Genomic DNA, 24,763 nt, shown 5'->3' on the forward strand with positions numbered 1-24,763 from the left:
CATATAATTTCGGGCTGAAATTTTCAAAATTGCGATATTACGGCCACCCCGCTAAAAATGATCAAACCGAAAGATTAAACACTGACTACCACTAGATCTAGCCATGGTGGAGGTCAGGACGACGACATCGCCTGGGAGGCGGAACCGGCTGCGGTGCGCAATGGTAGCGGAGGAGGAGAATTCAACGGCGCCATCGGAGGATAGGGGCAAAGTCGGTACACAATGTGTCATACATAAATGATTTGCCCTGCAACGTCATACATTTTGAATCGTTTTAGTTTAACTTGTAGCGTCATACATAATAGAATAGAGGTAGTACTACGCTTACGTTTTGCCTGAGATTTACCTGAACTCGCTTAACGCACTTTTACCATTGTCCAGGAAACTCCTTTAACGGATTTGTTGTTTCAACTGCGACATAATTTTGGGCTCCTATCTTTCACTTTTTCATCCGTAGGATTTTGCATCAAAATTTGTGCTCTTCTATATCCAACTTGCAGTTACACTTAATTACATAGCTCTTACACTCAATTACAGTACACCAAAATTAGATTTTGCAACATTTTTTTTCTTTATATTTACGATTTTTTACATGCTTGTCTTTTTTTTATGTTATTTCACTTAAAACGAGCTACATTGATTGGTTGAAAATTCTACAAAAATCGATGCTATAAATCTACCGAAAGATTAACAGGTAGTTTCTCTTTTAGTCACTCGATTGGACGTCCACCATGTTTTTGTTCTGCTCAGCTGCTTAGAAATCCTGAAGATTTTGATAGAGTGTTAGCATATGCTCACTGTTAGGTAACTTCTCTAGCAATGTGCATGAATCCATAATAGTATGGTATGTCATCTCCCATGCTTAATCTACCATTCTAGTGGATTTTAAGAATTTGAGTGCTTGGACTTCTTTTTGCGTGATGATGTGCTCTTTTTTTTTCGCGTGTGTGTGTCAGTGTATGTATAATAGTATCGTATGATCGGTGAATTTCATCATGACAGAGATCGAGTCGGAGATGCAAACAAAGGAAAGAAACGCACGCGCTTAGTCCTCTCTAATCAAACATCATTAGTTCGATCCTGATTCGGAAAACCGCGCGAACTTTGAATTTGATGGATTCCTTCACGCGTGCGCAGCCTGATCAGAGTCGGATCGTGGCACGAGGATAAAAGGCGAGAGTGCGGCACCATCCTTCCTCGGCCACCACCACGCGACCGTCCAAGTTTCTTCCCGCCACCGCCTCTTGACTCCTCTCGCTCTCCCTCGATCTCGCTTCCGGGCTCCGGCGACCATGGGGGATTTGATCTTGGATCCCTACATGGAGGACGCGATCATGGATCATCCCTGCCTCGCCGAACTTCTTGCTGATCAAACATCGCTCCCAATGTTCCATCCTTTCTCCGGCGGCGGCACTCCGCAGATGGTGGATACCGACACCTTCCTCCGCGCCATCGGCGCACTGCCTCCGCTTGCACCGCCACCGGCAGCTCCGCTCGCACCGGCGCCGCCACCGGACTCCCCCCGTACCCCTCACACCTACGGCAGCTTCCTCCCAATCTACGGTGATCTTCCACCGCTCTCCGTCACCGTCGTCCAGGAGACCTTGCCGCTGCCAGAAGGCGGCGATCACCCGGTGCCACCCAAGAAGACGATCGATGTCGCACCACTGCTGCCAGAGCACGCTGATCAGCCGGTGGTCACCAACAACTCAGCGACGACACGACCGCAGCTGTGCGCGCCCTACGACGACGACATCGAGGCCACCCTCCGTGCCATGGAGACGAACCCCGCGGAGAGGCCCTCCCCGTACTTCTTGGAGACGACACAAGGTGGGCGGATGACCGCACTGGTGCGCGCCTCGATGATCGCCTTCATGGACGAGTTCAGCCGGTTCTACGAGCTCGCCGATGGCACGCTCCAGCGCGCCGCCTACTTCCTGGACCGCTACCTGTCGGTGACACCCGAGTCGGACGACGTGCTGCAGCTCCGCCTCGTCGGGGCCACGGCCGTGTTCCTCGCCGCCAAGTACGAGGACCAGTACACCCTGAGGAAGATCGACGCCAGCATGGTCGCCGCCCGGTGCGGCTACACTAGCGAGACCAGGCACAAGATGGTGTCGTGCATGGAGACCGAGATCCTCGCCGCGCTCGACTACAACCTAAGCGGCCCGACGGCGTCCACGTTCGTGCAGCACTTCACGAGGTACTACGGCGACGGAAAAGAAGAGGAGCTGTTGAAGGAGGCGGCGCATCGGTTCACCGACGGGTCGCTGCTGACGTACGGGTTCCACCGCTACCTGCCGTCCGTGGTGGCGGCGTCGGCGATCTTCCTGGCGAGGCTGCACGTGCTGGGGCATGAGCCGTGGAGCAGGGATCTCGCCGAGCTCACCGGGTACGAGGCCATCGACTTGATGGGCTGCGTCTGCGACATGTACAGTCAAATCGCATGTCCTCGCTTTGCTCCCTTTCAAGAGTACTTCTTCCAGGATCCATAGCCAATGTATAGGAAGAACAAGAGAGTCTGTAAAAGCTTATGTCAAAAAAAAAGTCTGTAAAGGCACAACCATGCAATGATGCAATGCATGATGGCTTCAATTTTGTTGCTAGCGTTCGTATGTACATCGATCTATAAGTCCAAATTTGTGAGTTTTGGTTGAAATATGTATGATTCATCAAATTCAAAATTACTAACTTTTCGTACTCTGGTTTCTGTACATCTTTATCGATCGATCTGTACCGTTTCTCTTCTTCCTACTGGTCTACTGCATGTACATGCATTCGCGAACTCACAACTTCTCGTGCCACCTGCCACGTGATAGATGGTGGTATCTGTTGCACTAGGATGCAGTACACAACGGCTGAACCACCTAGTCGAGCTTTTTTTTTTTTAACAAATCGGTATTTAGGTGCGCCAATTTCGTTGAGTATACTGGGATGGAAAAACTGTATAGGAAGAAGAGATTTACAAAAGAAAAGGAAAAGGAAATGGGAAAGTATTTTCTAAAAAAACTAAGGATTGATATGTGCAAGGCATTTTGCTTCTACTAGGGCCCAAGTTTTAGTGTCCTCCTTTATTTTCGTAACGAGGGATATTGTCAAGAGCTCTATCCATATCTCTCATGCCGTTAGTAGTAGCAGAGTGCAAACATCTTTCCTGGATGTCCTAGGTTAGGTTGCAACGCCATACCCTAGGTATGGACTATAGCAGGAATCCAGCTGGCTGACTTTATGTGCTCTTATGACATCTAGTTTGCGAGCATGTTCCAGATTCTTCTCATGTATCTGCAGACCACGAGGAGGTGGAAAGCAGTCTCCAATTCGTGTCTGCAGAGCAGTCAATAAGTGTTGTTTGGACATCCTTAATCGGAGATGGATTCTAATTAATAGCTTGAGTGGACGTCCACCCGTTTAGATGGTTACGAAAAATTTTCAAAAAATTGACAAGATAGATCAATATGTAATATATCACTCCATAAACATGCAAGTTCAAATTCAACTTCTAAAAGTTGTAACAAAAATAACAAATTTAATTGTAAATATACATATAGTAATTTGAGTTTTGTTTGTTATGTTTGTTACAATTTGTAGAAGTTGAATTTCAACTTGCATATTTGTGGATTGATATATTACATATTGATCTATCTTGTTCATATTTTTTCATTTTTTTCATAACCATTTAGATGACATGCAATAAATGGGTGGACGCCCACTCGAGCTGTTAAACAGTTTCCCATCCTTAATCACTAATTTTCTAATGTCCAGTCCCTATTGTGGATCACAAGCTAGGTGAACAACTTACATTTGTTTGGTGCCTACGCTTTCCGGATGATTGTACACCAGGTATGGACTATAGCGGGAATCCAGCTGGCTGACTTTATGTGCCCTTGCAACATCTAGTTTGCGAGCATGTTCCAGATTCTTCTCATGTATCTGCAGTCCACGAGGAGGTGGAAAGCAGTCTCCAATTCGTGTCTGCAGAGCAGGCAGTAAGTGTTGTTTGGACATCCTTGAATCACTAGTTTGTCTAATATCCAGTCCCTATTACGGATCACAAGCCGAGCGAACAACTTACATTTGTTTCGTGCCCATGGTTTCCAAATGATTATGTCATAGTTTGTGCTAGTGGATTCAAGGAACTACTCTTTTTAGGTGGAACCGAGTATTCTTCATGATTTGTGAGCCTCCAAATGATTTCATCTACAACACCTGGGGAGAGTTGCACGCTTTGAACTGTTGTCCACAAGGTCACTAGTTGCTCTAGAAGCTTAGTTGACATGTCTCCGATGATTGAGAGATTTAGGTCTTGCGACCAGGTATTGTCTGTGATGGTATCCCTCAAGGTTCTATTCTTCCCTTTGGAGATTGTGTACACTTGTGGCATGACATCCTTCGGGTGGCGACCGTGCATCCAGGCTAAGTCCCAAAAATGTGATGTTGCTCCGTCCCCAATGGTTATCATTGTAGTTGACAAGAGTATTTTATCGGTTTCGTCGCACAGGGTATCCAAGCCGACCCATGCTTTGTCCAGGGATTTCCATTCATACCATAGCCATCTGACATGTAGTGCTAGTGCAAAGCTTTCTAGATTTAGCACGCCCAGGCTGCCGTAGGCAGTTGGCGAGCACATTATACTTTGCATTTCCCGCTCGTTATGTTTTCCTAACCCACCCATAGGAAGCTCTTTCATTGTTTGTCAAGCACTTTATAGGGATACCTTGGTAAATTTAAGCGTTATTAGGACATAGATTGGCTGCAAGGAAAGCACTTACTTGACTTGAGTGGTGCGTCTAGCTAGCCCCATGTTTCTTTCCCACCAAACAGCCATCGTTCCTGCCAATTTATCGAAGAGTGGTTGGAGGTCTGCCTTGAGCAATCTACCAACGGTGAAAGGTAATCCCAGGTATTTCACTGGTAGTGACGCATCACCAGTATGTTCTCCAATACATCATCGAGATCTATATTCTCACACCTGATGAGTGTCATCTGCGATTTTTGGATATTTGTACAAAGTCGAGCTTTCGGAGCCAAGTGTTTTATACGGATTGAACAAAGTTTCGGAGCCAAGCTTTCTGATATTGCTTACTCCCAATAATACATATTTCTTTTTAGATAATGGAATGTAACATTCCGGCGTTTACTCAAAGAGTTACAGCCAATTATTACAGAACTCACACAGAAAGTTCACGAAAGCAGAAACAAAGCTAAGCAAACTAATAGACACCAACAAAAGAAAAAGATCCTCTAACTACTGAATTCTAATAGAGAACCTCCACCCGAAGTTGGCAAATAGATACATAATTGTCGTCTCAAGTTTACGACATTCATCATTTATTAGCTTGATATCTTCATCATGCCTTTGCAACTGAGCCCAACCCTGAAGCCAATACATTGCCCTGAAAAGCACCTGCAAATAGGATTTTGATGGTGTTTTATCAAAAACCATATCATTTCTACTAAGCCAAAGAGCCCAACATATAGCGGAAGCTCCAACAAGAATAAGTTTTTTGATTTTTTTACTAACACCCACAAGCCAATTCCCAAACATATGAGATATACTATGTGGAGGATAAAGTCCAAAAGAGAATTGTATAGCTCTCCAAAGAAATTTAGAAAAAAGGACTCAAAGAATAGAATACATATAATCTACGGCGTTATTAGATAGACAAAACAAACTGCCCATGTATTTTCTCTAACTTGATTTTTGGATGAGATTTACACCAATATTTAGCTTGATAATGATCGAATTCACATTCTCTATATGCTCTGATCAAATCCAGTAAAAATCTGCAGGAGTGCACTCACGTTCAAATTGCTCTAATCAGACGAAAACTTAATCATGTTGTTGGCAGTTTGGCACCATTCAGGACTAACTGATCAATTAATCATTCTTAAGTAATTTTGTTCATCATATATAATGTCTCTACCGTGTTCCTTAGAGAAATATATGTATTTTAAGAATTTAAGCACAGTTGACTTTTTTTTTGGTGTGTTCCGGTGTATATGGAATGGAGTTAGTAATATCCTACCCAAAATAGTATTGATCGGTGAATTAATTTACAGCGCTAGAAATCTTGATGGATTTTTCTTGCGCTCGTGTTTGAGTTTTGATGACTCCAGAACGATTTGGAAACATTAACCTGATACCCAATTTTCTTGTAACCAAATTCACACGGACGCCAAATTAACCCAAAGAAAAAAGAAAGAAAGAAACGCTTTCGTAAGTCGATATACTAATTCAGGACTATAAACAATCAACTAATCATCATTAAGAAATTACAGCTATCCGTTAATCCCATCAGGAATTCGGGACAGAGTCGGAGACCAAAATAGGAAAGGAACACAACCTAATTCCAGGTTTTTTTTTTTACAGCCTAGTACGAGTTCACACCGATTCGCTTGGTTCAAATCAAATATATCAGATCAATACGATCCCGATTCGGAATTGCGCGCGAAGCCTGGCCTGAATCGGATCGAACACCCATGGTGGCAGCCAGGATAAGAGGCGAGGAGCGCAGCGCGACACCATCACCATCGCCTCGCCGCCAGTCGCCACCAGCGTGTGCAAGTTTCTTCTTCCACCACTAGCCTCCGCTCTCCCAGTCTCCCACACTGCTCCGGCGAGCGAGCGAGAGCGGCCATGGATTCGATCATGGAGCCCTACGTCGCCGACCTTCTCGCTGACGACATAACGGCCTCGATGGTCGAGCTCTTGCCCGGCGACGGCGGCGCGGCGCAGATGGATGTCGGGGTTCTTGACGCGTACCTCCGCGCCATCGGCGCGCTCCCGGCGCATCCAGCGGCGCCCGGCGCCGACCTGGCCGCCGCCGCCGAGGTGGAGTCCATGGCATCGAATGATGACACCAACGGCGTACTCTACGACTGGGACACGAAGGTGGATGTCAAGGTGCCCTGTGCCCTTCTTCCGCCGCCGCCGGGCTTCCCTCCGCTTCCCGTTCCAGGGCTGGCCGACGAGCCCGTGTACGCTGCGCCCGCTCGCCATCTTCCTCCGCCGCCGGGCTTCCCTCCGCTTCCCGTTCCAGGGCTGGCCGACGAGCCCGTGTACGCTGCGCCCGCTCGCCGTCTTCCTCCGCCGCCGGGGTTCCCTCCCCTCCCCGTTCCAGCGAAAGCCGAGCCCGTGTACGCCGCTCCCGTCGACGAAGGCGACGCCATCAGGGCGTTCATGCAGCAGCTGGAGTGGAGCGAGCAGTACAACGGCGACAACGACGCTCCGGCCCCCGACAACTCCACGGCGTCGCGCCCGCAGCTGTGCGCGCCCTACGACGACGACATCGACGCCAACCTCCGTGACATGGAGAAGGACGCCGCCCAGCGCCCGTCGCCGGACTACCTCGACACGGTGCAAGGCGGTCAGATCAGCGCGGCGGCGCGCGCCTCCCTCGTCGCCTGGATGGGGAGGCTCACCCACCGCTACGAACTCGCCGCCGGCACGCTCCACCGCGCCGTGTCCTACTTCGACCGGTTCCTGTCCGTGAGAGCCCTGCCGAGCTACACCGCGCACCAGCTCAGCCTCGTCGCCGCCACGGCCGTGTACACGGCGGCCAAGTACGAGGACCAGGGGACGGTCTTCAAGCTGGACGCCAGGGAGATCGCCAGCTACGGCGAGTTCGCGTCGGCGCAGGAGGTGCTCGCGATGGAGAGGGAGATGATGGCGGCACTGGGCTATCGGCTGGGCGGCCCGAACGCGGAGACGTTCGTGGAGCACTTCACCCGGTACAGCAAGGGGAAGGAAGAGCTGCGCGTGCAGCGGCTGGCGTGTCACGTCGCCGACCGGTCGCTGGAGAGCTACGGCTGCCTGGGCTACCTACCGTCCATGGTGGCGGCGGCGGCGATCTCCATCGCGAGGTGGACGCTGAACCCGCCGGGTGCGCTGCCGTGGAGCTCGGAGCTGCAGGAGCTGACGGGGTACAGCTCTCAGGACATCTCCAGCTGCATCCTCACCGTGCTCAACACGCAGTGATCAGCCAGTGATGGATGGATAATAGTTACAAGAATCTGGCAAGAAATGTATTTTTTGTAATTTGTGAACACATTGGCAAAAAAAATGTTACATTGTGTCGTTCACAATCATTGTCTCAGAAAGATTGCTTCTAGATTTATCAACCTGGGTTCATATGGATGTACAACAAATGTTACAGTTTCTTTGTAACCGTGCAATGTTTCAATTTCATCACCAGTCCCCTAATTTAGTCGTTGCGTTTCATTCATCAAATTCCATCATCGATCGTCTTCCTAGCTAGAGAATGAAATTCAAACATCGGTCATGGCGGGAGCAAGGATAGATATCTCTCCAGTCTCCACTAGTCGACTATCATGCCATAATGTTGTGCTAATCCTTGTATAGTTTTAACTTCTCTCTCTCTGTTTTTTTTTTTTGGGGGGGGGGGGGGGGCTAATTTTGCTATAACAACTTTTACACTATTTAATCAAGAGAAATGAAACAATATCAGCTATGTCTCCTTTTAGGTGATATTCAGAAATGAAAAACTACAACTGGGTATATACACTTGAACCAATCAAGATGAAAAAAATGACTTAATGTTATGTTACTATATATGCATGTTAACAGAAAAAAAATGCAAATTAATCAGCATCGAAGAGCATAGCAGAATGATAGGCGTAGATTGGTTTTGCACCTGAATCGATCGCTGGCATCCTCTATTTTATACTGGTGGTCTAGCACGGTTTCCCCTGCACATATCCAATGCATGTGCTACAGCATACAGGCCAGAGCCACCGTGCGGCATGTTTGAAATGCCAAAATTTTGCAAAAGAAAAAGGAAATGTTTCTGCAAGAGTTTCTCTAACTTATCACTCACAACATCTGAATTAACGAGACATTTCTCCGTAAAAAAAAGAATTAACGAGACATGCATTGAAAAGATTAAAACCATGTTAAAGCTAGATATTATAATGGAATAATCTATAGTAAAAACTTTTCAAACTGGCTACAGTGTGCACGTAAATATTTGGTCACACGAAAAATATAATCATAATTTTGACATTACAAAATAAGGGAAGCTGTATTGTACTATTACTGCTCTATCCAACTTCTACTCCCGACAGGGTGGTCCACGATGATTTTCTTTACAATGGCTGAAAGAAAGTGAGGTTTCACGATCTAATTTCATATTTCTAAGATGCATATATATTGATTTTAATCTTCTACATTCATTCATGATGTTTATCTTATAAAAATCTAATTAGCTTATGAAGTATGCTAAATCATACAGTATTTATCATTTGATACTGTAAAATCTATAGTTAGTCCAGCCCTTTTTTCTTCTGTCAACATACTGTTTCATCCACAAGTCTACTTATTGTACCGGCACATATACTCTTTGTCAAAATTCTTGTGCTAGGAAATAGAAACTTAGGAGCAACAAAAATACCAAACATCCCACTGCTATTTAACAATGCAAAATGGATAGTATAGTACTGGCTACTTCTTCTAAAGTAGGAGTAATTGACATTAATTCATCCTATGTCCCAACTCTAAATAACCAATTGTCAATTAATCATATTTTCGTTGCGCAATAATAGACCATGACCAAAATCCCAACAACAGTTCCCTTCGAAATTCCAACAACAGTAAACCTTAATGTGATATTCACAACTTTGTTCAACAATGCTTGTCACTAAACCGACATCCCAAACTCTACTAACCGATATTATAGCCTTTTACTCACAATTTCAATTTTGTAATATCAGCGAGGTACCAACATCCCAACCTAAAAAACCATAGCGTGTATCATTACTCACAACTCCATTCTGCAGTAATTGGTATCAAACCAACATCCCAACCCCCAACATTGGATAGTACATTCATTATTCAAAATTTCATTCTACCACTTCTGCAATAAAAATCGCATAAAACCGATATCCCAACCATAATAACCACCAGTGCGTTAAACGCAAACATTATTCTGCAATAATTAAAGTGAAACCGACATACCAATCCTACTAATAGATATTCCGTTAGTACTCGCAATTTCCTTTTCCGGTAAACGACAACGAACCGACATCCCAACCATAGTAACGGATAGTCTATTATTATTCCTCGCGGTTTTCTTCCGCAACAAGTAGCATCGAACGGACATCACAACCCTAACAACATAGAGCATGTTCCTCAAGAGCATAAAAGTATAACCAAAGGGGACTTGTGAGCAAGAGCAACCTGAGCTATATATATAGCTAGCCAACCTCACCACATAGCAGCCACGCCACTAGCTAGCTAGGCCAGAGCGTTGGTCTCTCCATCTTCGTCGTCGTCGGCGACATGGGCCAGTGACATCCGGCGGAGCCGGCTCTTCCCCGGTGCCCGCCACCTCCTCCGGCGGTGGCGGTTGGCCATGTCTATCTCGCCGCGGCGCGGCATCCCCTCCTGCGCCCGCACGAACCGCCGCACCAGCTCGTCGTTCCACAGCGACTCGCCGCCGCTGAAGGAGACCCTCTTCCTCGGCCCCTCCACGGCCGCCGCAGCCGGCGCCGGCGCCGCCACGGACACCGGCGCAGGGTGCGCCCTGGCCCTGCTCGACCTCGGGGACGACGCCGTCCGCGGCGATGCGGGAGAGCGGCGACCGCCACCACCGGCGGCGCCAGCAGTAGGGGACCTGGCCGGAGACGCCCGCCGCGGTGGCGAGGGAGAGATAGCGGCGCTGCTCCTCGCCATCATCGTCGGCGCCACGGCGTCGACTTGGATGCCCATGATCCCGTCGTAGGAGCACAGCGGAGCGCATATGCACACCTCCCTCGCGAACGCGGCGGACGTCGTCTTCAGAGACGACCCCCACCACCACCTTGGCCTCCTCTCCACCGCCCCCGCCACGGCAGCCGCCGGCGGCGGCGGCGCAGCTATGGCGGCACGTCGCGCCGACGGGATCAGCCCACCCAACGCCCGCCTGTACCACGGCTGCTTCTTGGCGGCGGCGTCACCATTCCTGCATCAAAACAAGCACACACGCACGAAGAGATCACCATCAAACACGTCCACAACGACAGATCTAAGGATCATAATTCTCAAAAGGGGAAAACGAGATATTTTTCTCCGTGTTCTTGAGGGGAAAAAAAGAGAAAGGAATTTTTTTTGTGTGCGAACACATATGCATATGACGAACACCTTGGGCGGCGGCGCTGCGCTTGCACGGAGTCGGAGCCATGAAGCTGCTGCATCATCGAAGCGAACTCGAGTTGGGAAATGAAAAAAAGCAAAGAGGAAATGAGAAAAAATCTGCCTCTGCCTGGTGGTGTGTGTTTCGAACAAATGAGAACACCAGTTTCTACTACTCGCGAAGGAATGATTTGGAAGGGGGGCAACTCTGCTGGCACTTCATTTAGCAGTTGGCAACAAAACATCGGACACATTAATGCCAGATTGGTTTTCAATCGCGAATTCACTCCTTGGCTAATGCGGCGTGTGCATGCGAGCCTCGCGAAATCCGGTTGATACAGTGGGATATTACGAGAGTTCATTTATGGAGATTTTGTTCATCATCACTGGGGATATATAGGGTCAGACTGAGAGAGAGAGAGAGAGAGAGATGTGCTCACCTCGGCATTTCGGGTATGGACGGATGGTGGCGTGTGCAGTAGTATGCCCGTTACGTTTACAGAGGTGCTATACTTGCGTACTTTGGACCAAATGGAACATATCTTTTTTAAACTAGAGGGGGAAAACTGGGACTTATCTTTTTCAAACATGTGAAAATATATAGAAGGCAGAAACGAAAAAGAAAAAGGGAAATTTGAAAGCAGATGGCAGAAACGAAAAGAATGGAAATTGTGAAAACAGAAGGCAGAAATGAGAAAAAAAAACGTGGTCGGCAGGATTCGAACCTGCGCGGGCAAAGCCCACATGATTTCTAGTCATGCCCGATAACCACTCCGGCACGACCACCTTGCTGACAATGCGTTCCAATAAATTTTATAGATTGTTACAGATAAACATTTCGTGACAACCCCTGTATGGCAATATGGCATGGGTATGGGTTGAGAAGTAGACTTCTATCCATTGTGATTTGTAAAGGACTCGATGTCGGAGCCTTGTCACTGAACCGGCCGGTGGTGCCTTCGGTTCACCAGCTGAGCGCATTGACTCGTGCATTGCCGCCCGCGGTTGCACGTATTTTCTGCGGCTGAGCCTGCCTGCTTGCCTGCTGGTCATCACACATCAGGTAAACTGCACTACTTCAGTAGTGCCTCGTAATCTCGTCGGCAAAATCGCGTGAAACCGATCGAGGGGCAGGAAGGCAAAACCCGCAAAGCAATGAGGTGTGAAAACGGTCACGAAAATTACCAACCAACCAAAGCTCATTTTTTTATTTCTACCAACCGAGTCATGTGAAAATGGTAACCGATGAAATTAAAAAAATATGCAAACAAAAATAGAAATGATTTCGCTGTTATATCGACTGTTTCTTTATCTTTATCTTACCGTATTCTTGCGAAAATTACCGTTTTTATAATATGGTACTTACGATATCTCTAGATACCCTCAATATGTACGGTTTTTCTCTATTTGATCTAATGAGGCCTGTTAGCTCCTCAATCAAATCCCTAACTTAAGAGCAAGGCTAAAAAGATACTTCCTCAATCCTCAAATATTTATCATTCTACTCGTTAAATGTAGATAGTTTAGTATAGATTAAGGTTTAAAAATAAATATTACAATGTTCCTCATTAAATGATGTATGGTTGGGAGTTGACTAAGAGTAGAATAGGGACAAAATTTAATAGGAGGTGATGTATGGGATAAGTACAAGTATTTTAGAATAAATTTTGAATCCTAGAAAGATAATTATTTTTAAACGGAGGTAGTATAGTTTACAATTTGAAAATTTGTAGGGTACTTGAGAAAGCACATTTATATCGGTTTCCGATGATCCGATCGATTCTGACATGTTTCTGTTTGTACAATTCCGCTTCAGAGTCCTCAACATTTTTTATACCATTTTCCTTTTTGGTTTTCAGAAAAAAAAAGGTTACGAGGATGGTTGAGCTGTTTTTCGACCTTTCCTCGACCGTTTCCAAAAAAGGGTGAAAACGGTCGGAATCGATAGCATCTCTTCGGAAACGACGTTCGATCGGCTAGCAATTGACCATATGTATCACTTAAACTACTCAATGTCGATATTAATACAGTGCATAAAGAAAATAGAAAAAACAAAAATTAAATACAGCCATAAACAGTAACGGTAAAAAACGTTACTCATTATACGGAACGGCGCTTTTTCGTGACCATTTCTACCCCTGCCTAGTGAGCACCACATCGCTTCCACAATTCCACAGTATCGCGTATTCGCGTGCCCGCGACCGCGAGACGTGCGGCCACCAGAATTGCACACATACGCAGGGGGTTTGGAGTTGGACCCGGAGGGCAAGGTCGGCAGGATGGCCCATATCGGCTTCACCTGCGGGGCTGCGGGCCGCGCCGACGCTAATTCGGCTGCCGCGCGGCTGCGCCTGGACCGTCACGGCCCGCACGCGTCTGTACAACACTGGTTCGCGCGTGTGGATCGGTACGTGGTGCGGCTCGCCTCGCCTGCTCGTCCAGCGTGGCGGCGTCCACCGCGAAGGATTGCGACGGCGTGCGTGCGTGCGCCGGATGACATTGTAATGCAAGTGCGACGCGATCCGTCCACCGCGCGCGGTGCGCCCGTGAAGTCGGGGCCGTTTCGACTGCCGGCAGATATGCTGTCGCTCGTCGGTGTCGGCGAGGTGCTCGCGACGCGCGACGGTGGCGTTGGAACGGACACAGCACAGTAGCTGCGATCGCGCAGGGCCGGCATGGAGGAAATGACTTTTTTTTTAGTTTAATTAAGCAGGAGGAGAAACAAAGTTTTTACAACCATACAACATCCAAGGTTTTCCCTGGAGAAAAAAAAAGGGAAGGTACAGAAGTTTAAGAAAATTTAGTAATATATTTAATATTTAATTAGTTTTATTAAATATAATATTGAGTATATTTTAATAGTATATTTGTTTTGGGTTAAAAATATTACTATGTATTTTTATAGATTTAAATGAATGAAAAAAAGGTGATTTTACAAAAGTTAAAATATTTTATAATATAAAACGGAGAGATTAGTAATGATTGATGAAAGCACCATATACCCCCCCAAAACAATTGGACTCTCCGAAAACGTACGTGCCTTTTCTTTTCTTTTCCGTTCTTCTTCACCTGCCACCATCTTTGCTCACGCTTTACAGCTCGGGCAGATCCCGGTTATCTCTCCTCCTCCTGATCGAGCCTCACCGCTACATAAATTAAGTCGAAACTCGAAGGTGACAAGTACGTATTGATTAACGAATAGCGAGTGTCCCACAAGGCCACAACTACAAGTCTAGTCGTTCCAATCATTGCAATATTAATTGCGTTTCTTAATTTGCTAGCTTTAGCTGAAAAAAAAATTGCTATGCATGCTGTGATGCTGCTATGATCGCAGCTATTTGCGTGGTTTAATAGAATGATAAAGCACCAAGAAATGCAACTGGCAAAGTATCAAACTTTGGATGCTACGGCCGGCGCGCTTATAATTAATTCCGCATGATGAAGTGGCTTTGAGTTGCACTTCAATTTGCCGCTCTCGATCATGAACTTACAAGCTCTTCATTCTTTCTGCTTCGTCGATCTAGCCGTCCCAATTGTTCAATTGTTTGCGTGAAATTTCCATGATTCAAACATTCTAGATCAGTGCTATTTGCGACTGTGTTAATGTCTTGTCCATAATATTGGGCATTGGCCATTCCTGTCCAATCACTACAGTACATGTAGGTCTGTTTGGATAGGGCTAAAATTTTTAGTCCCTGTCACATCGGATGTTTGACACTAATTAGACGTATTAAATATAGATTAATGATAAAACTCATTCCATAACTCTAGACTAATTCGCGAGACGAATCTATTAAGCCTAATTAATCCATGGTTAGGCTATGTGATGCTAGAGTAAACATGTACTAATTATGGATTAATTAGGCTTTAAAAAATTGTCTCACGAATTAGCTCTCATTTACGTAACTAGTTTTATAAGTAGTTTATGTTTAATACTCTAAATTAGTATCTAAATATTTGATGTGACAAAGATTAAAGTTTAGTCCATAAATGCAAACATTGACACCGAATATTTGCTTTGCTGAGGAACAGAGAATAATGGTGTAGAAGTATCGTAGTGGCAGGCTTGCAACAATGCAACTATTACATGGGAAAAGCATGCAGAGTGCCCATTCCAGAACAACCTACGCACTTAACAGAGTAACGTACTGAGCGGCAAAAAGCCAGCACTGTAGCAAAATACGACAACAACGCCCAGTCCACAGTTCCACACAACACTGCGCCCCGAATCGCGAGGTGTAGCTAGCATGTGTTCTTTTACCCCTTTTCCAACTTCTACTTTTTATTTCAGAAAAAAATGTTTCCCAAACCACTAAATAGTATATTTTGTTAATTAAAAAGTATATAAAAATTATATCAATCCATTTTCAGTTTTTTAGCTAATACTTAAGCAGTGTGGGTTTCTAACCCCTCAACATAACACAACATTAAAAATCAAAATACTGGCACCTACAAAGCTGAAAGTGAACAGGACAAATAGTGTCCGTGTAACAACAATCAGTTATCAACTATGGAAGGGTGCGTCCGAGCATGCATATGCCAGCACGTACTATTACATAGGCCGAGTTTAGTTCCAAATTTTTTCTTCAAACTTCCAACTTTTCTATCACATCAAAACTTTTCTACACATAAACTTTTAACTTTTCCATCACATCGTTCCAATTTCAACCAAACTTCCAATTTTAGCGTGAACTAAATACAGCCATATTCTCTATATCAAAAATTTTGCCCTCTAATCATTGTAGCCTTGTGCCTTTCGGCTCCCCGGGCCGAGCGTGTCCTTCCGCTCGCTCTCTCGCCTTTGGCAATCTCACTAGCTAGTCAGTGGTAGCGTGATCACCAACCGCGCGGTTGCACCACGCTACGCTTGGGCTTTGGCTCGCTTTAAATGCGTGCAGCGCCCCGCACGAACCGAGCTTTGGTTTTTGCCTCGAGGAGTTTGCCATGGAGGCTGCGGGGCTCAGCTCGTGGATGCGGGGTTTTCTCCTGCCGTCGCTGTGGGAGGCGGAGGTCGCCGTCTCCGCGGCCGCGCTGCTCGTCGCGGCACTGCTCCTCCTCTTCCTCGACCAGGCGGTCCAGTCCAGCACCAAGTCCCCGGCTTCCTCCTCGTCGCCGCCGCCCTCTCCTACCACTACGGCAGCCGCGAGCTGCCGCCGAGACGGTGGTTGTGGTGGCTGCGGCTGCCGGCGCCGGCGGGCGAAGGGGAAGCCAGCGGCCGCTGAACTTGGAGGCACCAGCAAGGTGAGCCACATTATATTTGTTTGCATTGCACATTTGCACTTCCTTCTTAATTATCAGAACAATTTGTTTGCATTGCAGGTTGCTCTTCCAGATGGTAGCCCTCACTCTCGGGGCAGAACCAGCTATGTGATCAAGGTACTTGCTTATATTATCTGCAAGGTTAATTGACTCCATGTCTGAATTGTTTCCGTGTGCCTTTTTCTGTTTTTGCAATCAGCTGGAGCTGCTCTGTGCCAAGTACCTCATCGGCGCCAACTTGAACGGGAGCTCCGATCCTTACGCCGTCATCTCCTGCGGCGAGCAGAGACGCTTCAGGTCACCTGCCATTACAACTTCTCTGCGCTATGCCTCATCTTCACACAGTATTTTGTTCTAATATAATCATGTCTGAGCTAAAAAATCATTCTAAAAAGCAAGCATGGCCTAATGCGTTTGCAGTTCCATGGTGCCTAGCTCAAGAAACCCGTTGTGGGGGGAGGAGTTCAACTTCCTGGTTAGAGAGCTCCCAGTTGAGGTACCAACAGTTTGCCATGTTGTGAATTCGAATTTCTGATATGTTTCTCAATTGCATTCCAAGTTTCTGTGTCACAAGTGAAAAGGTGATGCAGTGTCCATCATTACAATTCCATTATACACCAAGAAACTCTAATCATAGTGTCTCAGGTTGCCCCCAAAAAGATAAAATAGTTAATCCAGCTTTAATCCAGTCTGTTTTTCTCATCTTAAGCGTGCGAGAAAAGCAAAAACGTATGAGTGTGATGGATTCAGATTAGACAAATGCTATGTGAAAAACGGCACAGGGTGTATGCCAGCCTTGGTCCCTGATACAAAGCTATACTTTTGCACTATTGTACTAGTACTACTTTTCATCCTTGCTGATTAGATATTTGGATCCTTCGGCCAAGCGGTATATATTGCTGGCTGCCTGGCTTGCAGCTGAGCTTTCAGAATTGTAGCAGAAAGTCGCATGGTAAAATTCTCAAAGTCACTTTGCTTTGTCATAATCATGTGGCAGATTTCTTCCCGTCAGAAAAATGGTGGTCCAAATAACACAGCATAATTGGCGACCAGCTGAGTAGCAGAAATTATGAGTAGCAAGCAGAACAATAAATTATACTTGCTGGTGCATATGCTTTGCATTACCTTGCACGTGCAGCATCAGCTAGCTTCTCTAATGTGACATTTGCAGTTTTGCACTGCTCCTGTCAATGATTCAAAAGTAAGGTTTAGCCTAGAAAAACATTGTACTACAAAAGAATGGAAAGGCCGAGTTCAATAAAAGTTTCCATTATCTAAAATAAAAGGATGGAAATTAAGTACTCCCTCCGTCCCAAAATATAACAACTTTTAGCCCTTAGAATTTATCCCAAAATATAACAATTTAACAACTTCTCCAAACATTCTCTTCTCAACCAATCACAACCCTCCATCATTCACTTTTCCCACCTACCTCCAGTACTCATCCAATCATAATCCTCCACCATTCACTTCTACCTACTTTCTTAATAACCGTGGCCAACTCTAAAACGTCTTATATTTTGGGACGGATGGAGTAGTAAAAATCTGAGTAGATACAATTCCCCCATAATATTTCTTACCCAACAGCTGTGACTGATACTTACAATGAAACCGTTCAAAAGATGAGCTCCTTTTAACATTTGATGCCGAACTTTGGTTGCCTGCCTGATATACTCTTCTGTATATAGGTAACCATAACAATGTACGACTGGGACACAGTGTGCAAGTGCAAAGTTATTGGATCTGTAACTGTAGCCGTTCTCGGTGAAGACGAAGCAGGAGCTACTTGGTTCGACCTGGACAGTAAATCTGGTCAGGTAAAGTGTAAAATTGATGAATAAGTGATATTGTCTAACTTACCACTATTGCTGTACTTCAAATATTCAATGAACTTTTAAGGATGTATTTACAATTAACGAAATATGGTTGCAGATCTGCCTGCGTTTTAGCTCAGCTAAAGTATTTCTGACTTCTGAGAGGTAATCTTAATCAGGAAGAGGGGGGGGGGGAGGGGGGGAGGGGGGGAGGGGGAAGCAGCATACCTGATGATAAGCAATCTTCTTATTTTCCTTTTTCCCCTCTTTCTCCAGTCTGTTTGACCAATGTGTTGGAATCGAGTCCGAGAGAACGATGATGCTAAGCAAGCAATACCTGCCAATAACTCAAGATAGTGGCCTTCTACAAGCTATATTTGAACTTCCTCATGATGAAGTATTAATTCCTGATATTACAATTGCTTATACAGTATTTCATACTCATCAGAATTGACTCTTCCTCATGATGATTCATGTTTCTTATGCTGAAACATTCCATCTGTCTCTTGTACTTCCAGATTGTTCACCAAAGTTATTCTTGTGCTCTGGAGAGGTCTTTCCTGCACCATGGGCGTATGTACATCTCCTTATGGCATCTGTGCTTCCACTCCAATGTATTCTCCAAACAGTTGAATGTAAAGTACATGGATCTGAAGAAACATGCATTGCTTAATTATTTTACTTGAAGCTGAACATTGTTATTTATGCTCCTTTCTAGTTATCTCCATGGTAAATCAATAACAGCATGGAAATATTGTTAAGTAAATTTACACACTTATTATCCCTTAGATGATTTTCTTGAGCTTATTACTTTTATTTTGAGAACTTCCAGTTCGCTTTCTAAGACCTGCAATTTTTTAGGTGATTATTCCATTACAAGATATAGATGAGGTATGCAACCTACGAAGCTCTTTCCGTGGACTTAGTATTTGCTTTCTATCAGCTGAGATAGTAGACATCCACATCACTTTATCCCGCAGATAAAAAGAAGTCAGCATTCCCTTATCAACCCAGCAATTACTATTTTTCTTCGTACCGGTTCAGGTGGTCATGGAACACCCCCTTCATGCAGTCAAAATGGTAATTTATTGGCTCAATCTCATAATTTTTAAAACGTTGGATTCAAGAAAATGCCTAAATTGGAAAAGTAGTTTAATATCATAGAATCGAATTACCACATTTGTGCAAGTTTGAACTCCAGAGAGCTTGAACTGTATCATTTTCAAGTTGAGTTACTCTAAAAGAAGTGGCTTTTACCAGTAAAAGTTGCGCTAGCAAAGAAAATCATAAACCTAATAGATACTCCCTCTATCCCAAAATATAACAACTTTTAGCCCTCAGGATTTATCCCAAAATATAACAACTTCTCCATCAACATTCTCTTCCTAACCAATCACAACCCTCCACCATTCACTTTTCCCACCTACCTCCACTACTCATCCAATCACAACCCTCCACTATTCACTTCTACCTACTTTCTTAATAACCGTGTCCAACTCTAAAACTTCTTATATTCTGGGACGGAGGGAGTATACAATTTAGATTAACTATTCATGTTAGAAATCTATGTAGAGATTTTCTGTTGAAAATACCTGGCTTGATTTCTCAGGAAGAATCAGGTACAAATTCACATCATTCTGGAATAGAAACCGCACATTTCGGGCCCTGGAGAATGCTCTGCAGAGTTACAGGGCAACCTTAGAAGCTGAAAAACAGGTATCCAGAAATTATTCTAGCTTGAATATTTTCTGTTGATTTTGCAGAAATTATCTGAGCATCTGTAATGCTTTCCTACAAACAGGTCAGAATGCATTCACTTCAACAAAGAAGAAGCAGCGATGTCATCTGTAGCAAAATAGATGACCTAAAGACAGCAGAAAGAAGCATTGAACAAGCAAAAGCATTCCAACCTTTCATCAATGAACATGTTCTTGTAGATGCAACCAGTGTGAGCATCCCAAGTTGTTTTCCTACATATTCAATGCACAATTTGTTATCCCTTTCCCCCCTAATTTTCAACATGACATTGTCCATCAGAAAACCTTCCCTGGCACATCTGAGAAGTTCTTCAGTATCATATTAGGTGACAATTCAATGTTTTTCCAGCAGTATCGACATGGAAGAAAAGATACAGATTTAAAGGTTCCTATTTTGTCAGTAGCACCAATCGCATGTTCTATTTGCTATGTCAATCCTTGGATGTGTTAATCTAGTGACTGGTAGCATAACCAACATTTTTTTAATTTATAGTGTTTTGATTTTTCATTCTCTAGCTTAGCAAGTGGTACCCCTCAGATGAGTATGGCGGCAAGATCCGCGAAGTGATGTTCAGGTCTCTATGCCACAGTCCTTTATGTCCCCCAGATACTGCAGTGACAGAATGGCAACGTGCTTCTTTCTCAAAGAACAAAACAAATCTGGTAAGATTAAATTAGTAACAGATAGGTCCACTGTGAATCAGGTTTTCTTGATTTTTCTTCTTTAATGAAATTATGACTTACTATCTCATTTCAGATCTATGAGACAAAGCATCAGGCACATGATGTTCCATTTGGTTCTTACTTTGAGGTATTTGCCACCATTATTGACAACACGAACAAATAGAAATAGAAAATTTGAAATATTAGAAAGATTGTTTGGTCAGGAAAGTAGTAATTTTGTGAGAACTTGTTACTTGCTTCTCCGTTTCTATGTCTTTTCAGCAATCTTTTCTATTGTCTAAGAAGTTAATATAGTAAAGTACTCATTTTGCACAATAGATACTAATGCTAATGAAGAGGAGACCAAGTGGCCCGTCTTTAACCATTTCTTTCTCTGTATAAAACCACAAAATATTCACTCTTCCCAGTAAGATGTAATTATTTTTCCTGAGAGAGGAATTGCCATTGATACCTTGGTCATAGATCCACTGCAGGTGGCATCTAAGAACAACCTCCAGTTCAACATGTCAAGTTGATATAAAGATTGGTAAGTTGGCTATACATTGTATTAAGCTAAACTTTTGCTAGCAAAAGATGTTTCTGTTAAATATTACATTATGCTTATGCACATTATAGGAGTAAACATGAAGAAATGGTGCATTTTGCAATCCAAAATAAAGTCTGGAGCAACTGATGAGGTATGCTAATACTATCTTAAGGTGGCCTAAAATGAATATGAGACTAGGAACACATTATTCTACTTCAAATTTCACAACTCTATGGCATAAAAAAAGGGATGAACAATAGTTCAGAATTCTAACCTCCTGTGTCACTTCGTAAAATGATTTCACCAGTCACCAAAGTTCCCAGACTTAAGAACTCCTTGATCTTAATGCCGTGGAAAAGCAGTCACCACCACTGAAAAATTAGATGCAAGACAAATGGGTGATAACAATTGATTCTAGGGCACTCTGTACCACAAAGCCCTCTAATTATGCAACCATATGGTAACAGAGACACTTTAAAGATTTTGTTTCCCCTCCAAAAACAGGATTTAATGGTTTCTTCTTGACATGATATGTTGCAGTACAGGAGAGAGGTTTGCAAGATTTTGGAAGCTGCCTGTGACTATGTCCTAAAAGAAGAGTCAAACAACCAAGCCAGTCATGAAATTGAGGCAATATCTTTAACATGAAAAACTGTAGTTGTAAACCCATGTGTAGTTCCCACCGACAGATACTTCCAGCACATTGAAGAAGATGGCAGATGATCCAAATGAACTTCATCTCCACAATATATATGTACTTACTGCATGATACAGAAAAGATCAAACACTGTTACTTCAAACTAACAAAAGAATTCAAGAGAAGCTGACTTTTCTAAACCTTATTTTCTTATCGTACATGAACAACACACAGAAGTATGGTAAACTGTAAGGAGGTGCTAATTATTATTTACAGCTACTAAAGTATGACGCCCTGGTTTTTTACAGTAACACTATAATCACAACATCACGCATTCACACTTCTTTTTAGCCGGGATGGCCGAAGGATGTATTCACACTTTCCCTGACTTAAACTCGCTTTCAAGTTTCTTCAGCTTTGTCTCTTGCACTTTGAGATCCTGTTCGAGTTTCTTGATCTTTGCTTCTTGCTCCTTTGCTGTTAGAGTGAGGGTTCTGTTATCTAAAGCCCCAGAGAGTTCATTCAGTGACTGGGCCTGTAATAAGATTGAAAATAGTAATTAATCCAGATATCCTATTTGGGAACTGATTCATCAGAAATACATGCATATTTCCCTTAATAATTATGGGTAACAAGCCCCAGCGGGATTCAAAAATTACAACTTGGTGTAAACAAAAATATACCCACTGCTTGCGATATCTAGAATTGTCAGAGCCATAAGCTCAGGAAATTAATCTGAGTACAGACAACCAGTTGCTTGTTTTTCAGACGAAAAAAATTGCGTGTGCTCTAGCCCAACTGTACTCATTCTCTGTCTCAAGTCAATGAAATTCAATGCAGTCCTCCAACAAAACGAGTGAAAAAAGGTATTCCATACTTCGATTGTCCTGGGTTGCCTTCCGATAAACCATGGGTATTATTTCATTAGTTCTACAATTACATACTGCTTCTAGCTGTTGAGTTGAATACTTGAATAATTGTTAATCCTTTATTCTCTAATCTTACACTGAGCAGATATCAAGCTAAATAGGAAAGGAGGGTAAGCTATAAGCATAGTTCAAATATGGCTTCAAAGGGTACAGTACAAATAATACTAACCTTCTCAAGGAGGTGTAATCGTTGATTCATATCATTAACAAAAGCATCATGTCTTGTAGTTAGTTCAAGAATATACATCAGATGGATTTGAAGGCGCTCTGAACAATGCTTATCAAGAACACACTGCGGAAAGGCTGATTCACAGCCAACCTGGTAAAAAGGGCAGTTAATAAGCTTCATAGGGCAAACTGATGCACAATGCCTGTCCATCTCACACCGCATAACATGCTGCTCGCACAACTGCTCACATGGTAGGACTTTGAATGGGCAGACAGAGTCATGCTTCTCAATGTGATTAGCAGAAAAGGAAGCTAAACATCCATCATTTTTGCAGTTTACTATCCTAAATCTACACAGATTCCTGTGTTCAGCCAGCTTATCTTGTGTGTCAAATCTCTCAGGGCAATGGATAATGCATTTCATGTCTATACTCTTAAGAATAGTCCCTGCAGTAGCCTCTCTAACATCTGGTGCCCAGAAGTTCTCCATCTCCAGCTTCTGTATGAAGTCTTTAATTTTGTTCAAGCGGGTTTCGCTAGACAAAAACCCAGACACATGGCTCAACAAGTTCCGTTTTGATGCTACAAAACCATCGATCAAGTCTGAGAGGAACTCCGTCGGCATGGTGGATGCTTTTATTAATTGTTCTGAGTGATCCTCGCCTCCGTCGACAGCCTCACGAACAAGCGTCATGGACCCCTGAATCAAATATTCTGCTAGCTCGCTCTTCATTCCAACAGCTACAGAAGATGGGCTCTTGAAGATATCACCAGTAGTGCTGTCAACTGAGGCAGTTGCCAATCCACGAAGCAGGATTTCTGCCATGGAATGCACTACATCTGAATCACACAGGTTGCACTGAAAATTTAAGCCATCTTTCCCAACTGTGCATTCAAGGTTCTCCATTGTAATACCAAGCAGTAGTTCAAATCATCATAACAGTCTTCTGAAAAGGTCCAATGAAGCAAACCATTTATGTACTTAGTCTAGTATATGCTCATGCATTCTTATAAAGAACATACATAAAATTTTCAAAGCAATGAAGCCTAAAACTTATGCAGGTAAGGTTCTCCAAAGATGCGTCACTGTTCAAACAACACCTAAATGGCTTCTAGACGTGGCTCACAATTGGGCTGCACATCGCCTAGTCAGAAGCGTTTCATATGAATCAACTATCTAGAGATCAATAATGCCACTGCCAGCAATACAGTCCATGCACAACAAAACCAATTCCAACTACTATAGGCAATAGGCTATAGCACAATCAAACCCAATTACTCCAATATACAAATATATGAATTGGTCATTGGAAAAATCTAGAACTGAATGAGATATTTGGCAATCTAGCACTTCACATCCCACACATTTGACATGATTGCTTTGCACAACGCCAACGAAAATGTGGAGACACTGGGATACGGAGTAGCGAGTACCAAATAACAACACAACACCAACGATGCAAGGAGCCAAAAAACGGAAGTTGAAAACTGGACGAAACAATCCATCTCCTATGATAATAGCAATCGAAGACTCAATCGGCGCATCGGACGAAACGGGAACACCGCCGCACACCTCGAGGATCCTAGCAACTGGTAAGCGAAGCGACGCCGGAAACGAGAGGCGGACAGAAGGCTACGCGCCGTCGAGAGGATGCGGAGGAGGGGAGGGTGGTTACCTCCGGGAGCAGGAACGATACGCCCGCCCAGCCCAGCCTCGAGTTCGCGGCCGGCGATACGGCGCCGCGCAGCGCTGGAGAGTCAGAGACCTCGCCGGAGGAGAGCGCGTCGCGTCAGCGCCACGGGGAGGGGGAGAGAGAAGAAGGCCCACGAGAAGAGGAGGAAGGAAAGAACAGGTCATCAA

The 24,763-nt window shown here is 44.3% G+C and overlaps 4 protein-coding genes, 1 long non-coding RNA gene and 1 other non-coding gene across 7 annotated transcripts; 3 read left to right on the forward strand and 3 right to left on the reverse strand.

Moving 5' to 3' along the window:
- Nucleotides 1-1,292: 1,292 nt before the first annotated feature.
- On the forward strand, nucleotides 1,293-2,495 carry LOC107277627 (putative cyclin-F1-3). Its single transcript, XM_015769011.1, has one exon. It carries the CDS (start codon nucleotides 1,293-1,295, stop codon nucleotides 2,493-2,495), a length of 1,203 nt encoding a protein of 400 aa, XP_015624497.1.
- Nucleotides 2,496-6,524: 4,029 nt separating this feature from the next.
- Nucleotides 6,525-8,081, forward strand: LOC4329915 (cyclin-F2-2-like). The gene has a single exon (NM_001416704.1). The coding sequence runs from the start codon at nucleotides 6,638-6,640 to the stop codon at nucleotides 7,976-7,978; it is 1,341 nt and encodes a 446-aa protein (NP_001403633.1). The 5' UTR covers nucleotides 6,525-6,637; the 3' UTR covers nucleotides 7,979-8,081.
- A 3,751-nt stretch (nucleotides 8,082-11,832) lies between these two features.
- TRNAS-AGA (transfer RNA serine (anticodon AGA)) lies at nucleotides 11,833-11,914 on the reverse strand. The gene has a single exon. It is a non-coding gene; the product is annotated as a tRNA-Ser (tRNA).
- Nucleotides 11,915-16,007: 4,093 nt separating this feature from the next.
- LOC4329917 (BAG-associated GRAM protein 1) lies at nucleotides 16,008-22,010 on the forward strand. 2 transcript variants are annotated; one of them, XM_015770649.3, is made up of 18 exons: nucleotides 16,008-16,369; nucleotides 16,448-16,504; nucleotides 16,587-16,684; nucleotides 16,808-16,883; nucleotides 18,076-18,204; nucleotides 18,320-18,366; nucleotides 18,478-18,598; nucleotides 18,720-18,836; nucleotides 19,063-19,092; nucleotides 19,182-19,281; nucleotides 19,811-19,917; nucleotides 20,003-20,149; nucleotides 20,239-20,343; nucleotides 20,475-20,621; nucleotides 20,716-20,769; nucleotides 21,105-21,168; nucleotides 21,258-21,319; nucleotides 21,709-22,010. In XM_015770649.3, the coding sequence occupies exons 1-18, from the start codon at nucleotides 16,073-16,075 to the stop codon at nucleotides 21,814-21,816; spliced, it is 1,866 nt and encodes a 621-aa protein (XP_015626135.1). In that variant the 5' UTR covers nucleotides 16,008-16,072; the 3' UTR covers nucleotides 21,817-22,010. The 2 variants fall into 2 exon arrangements, with proteins under 2 accessions (XP_015626135.1, XP_066163793.1); XM_066307696.1 differs by having other exon boundaries at nucleotides 16,012-16,369; nucleotides 21,714-21,862.
- Nucleotides 16,978-20,482, reverse strand: LOC112936078 (uncharacterized). The gene is made up of 6 exons (XR_003240421.2): nucleotides 20,112-20,482; nucleotides 19,794-19,878; nucleotides 18,430-18,851; nucleotides 17,992-18,183; nucleotides 17,513-17,571; nucleotides 16,978-17,440 (listed from the first exon to the last, which is right to left on the reverse strand). It is a non-coding gene; the product is annotated as an uncharacterized lncRNA (long non-coding RNA).
- LOC4329918 (uncharacterized) lies at nucleotides 21,889-24,730 on the reverse strand. Its single transcript, XM_026022683.2, has 3 exons — nucleotides 24,579-24,730; nucleotides 22,904-23,849; nucleotides 21,889-22,340 (listed from the first exon to the last, which is right to left on the reverse strand). Exons 2-3 carry the CDS (start codon nucleotides 23,807-23,809, stop codon nucleotides 22,179-22,181), a joined length of 1,068 nt encoding a protein of 355 aa, XP_025878468.1. The 5' UTR covers nucleotides 23,810-23,849; nucleotides 24,579-24,730; the 3' UTR covers nucleotides 21,889-22,178.
- Between the last annotated feature and the right edge of the window lie 33 nt (nucleotides 24,731-24,763).

This window comes from Oryza sativa, chromosome 2 (assembly GCF_034140825.1).
Source record: "Oryza sativa Japonica Group chromosome 2, ASM3414082v1".
NCBI classification, from domain to species: Eukaryota; Viridiplantae; Streptophyta; class Magnoliopsida; order Poales; family Poaceae; genus Oryza; species Oryza sativa.

Excerpts from the sequence above, each read along its gene's own strand:
- LOC107277627 (XM_015769011.1), top strand. The coding sequence starts at position 1,293 with ATGGGGGATTTGATCTTGGATCCCTACATGGAGGACGCGATCATGGAT.
- LOC4329915 (NM_001416704.1), top strand. The coding sequence starts at position 6,638 with ATGGATTCGATCATGGAGCCCTACGTCGCCGACCTTCTCGCTGACGAC.
- LOC4329917 (XM_015770649.3), top strand. The coding sequence starts at position 16,073 with ATGGAGGCTGCGGGGCTCAGCTCGTGGATGCGGGGTTTTCTCCTGCCG. Across the intron at positions 16,370-16,447 it reads AACTTGGAGGCACCAGCAAG|GTTGCTCTTCCAGATGGTAG; the intron begins GTGAGCCACATT and ends TTTGCATTGCAG. Across the intron at positions 21,169-21,257 it reads TCAAGTTGATATAAAGATTG|GAGTAAACATGAAGAAATGG; the intron begins GTAAGTTGGCTA and ends TGCACATTATAG.
- LOC4329918 (XM_026022683.2), bottom strand. The coding sequence starts at position 23,809 with ATGGAGAACCTTGAATGCACAGTTGGGAAAGATGGCTTAAATTTTCAG. Across the intron at positions 22,341-22,903 it reads GATTACACCTCCTTGAGAAG|GCCCAGTCACTGAATGAACT; the intron begins GTTAGTATTATT and ends ATCTTATTACAG.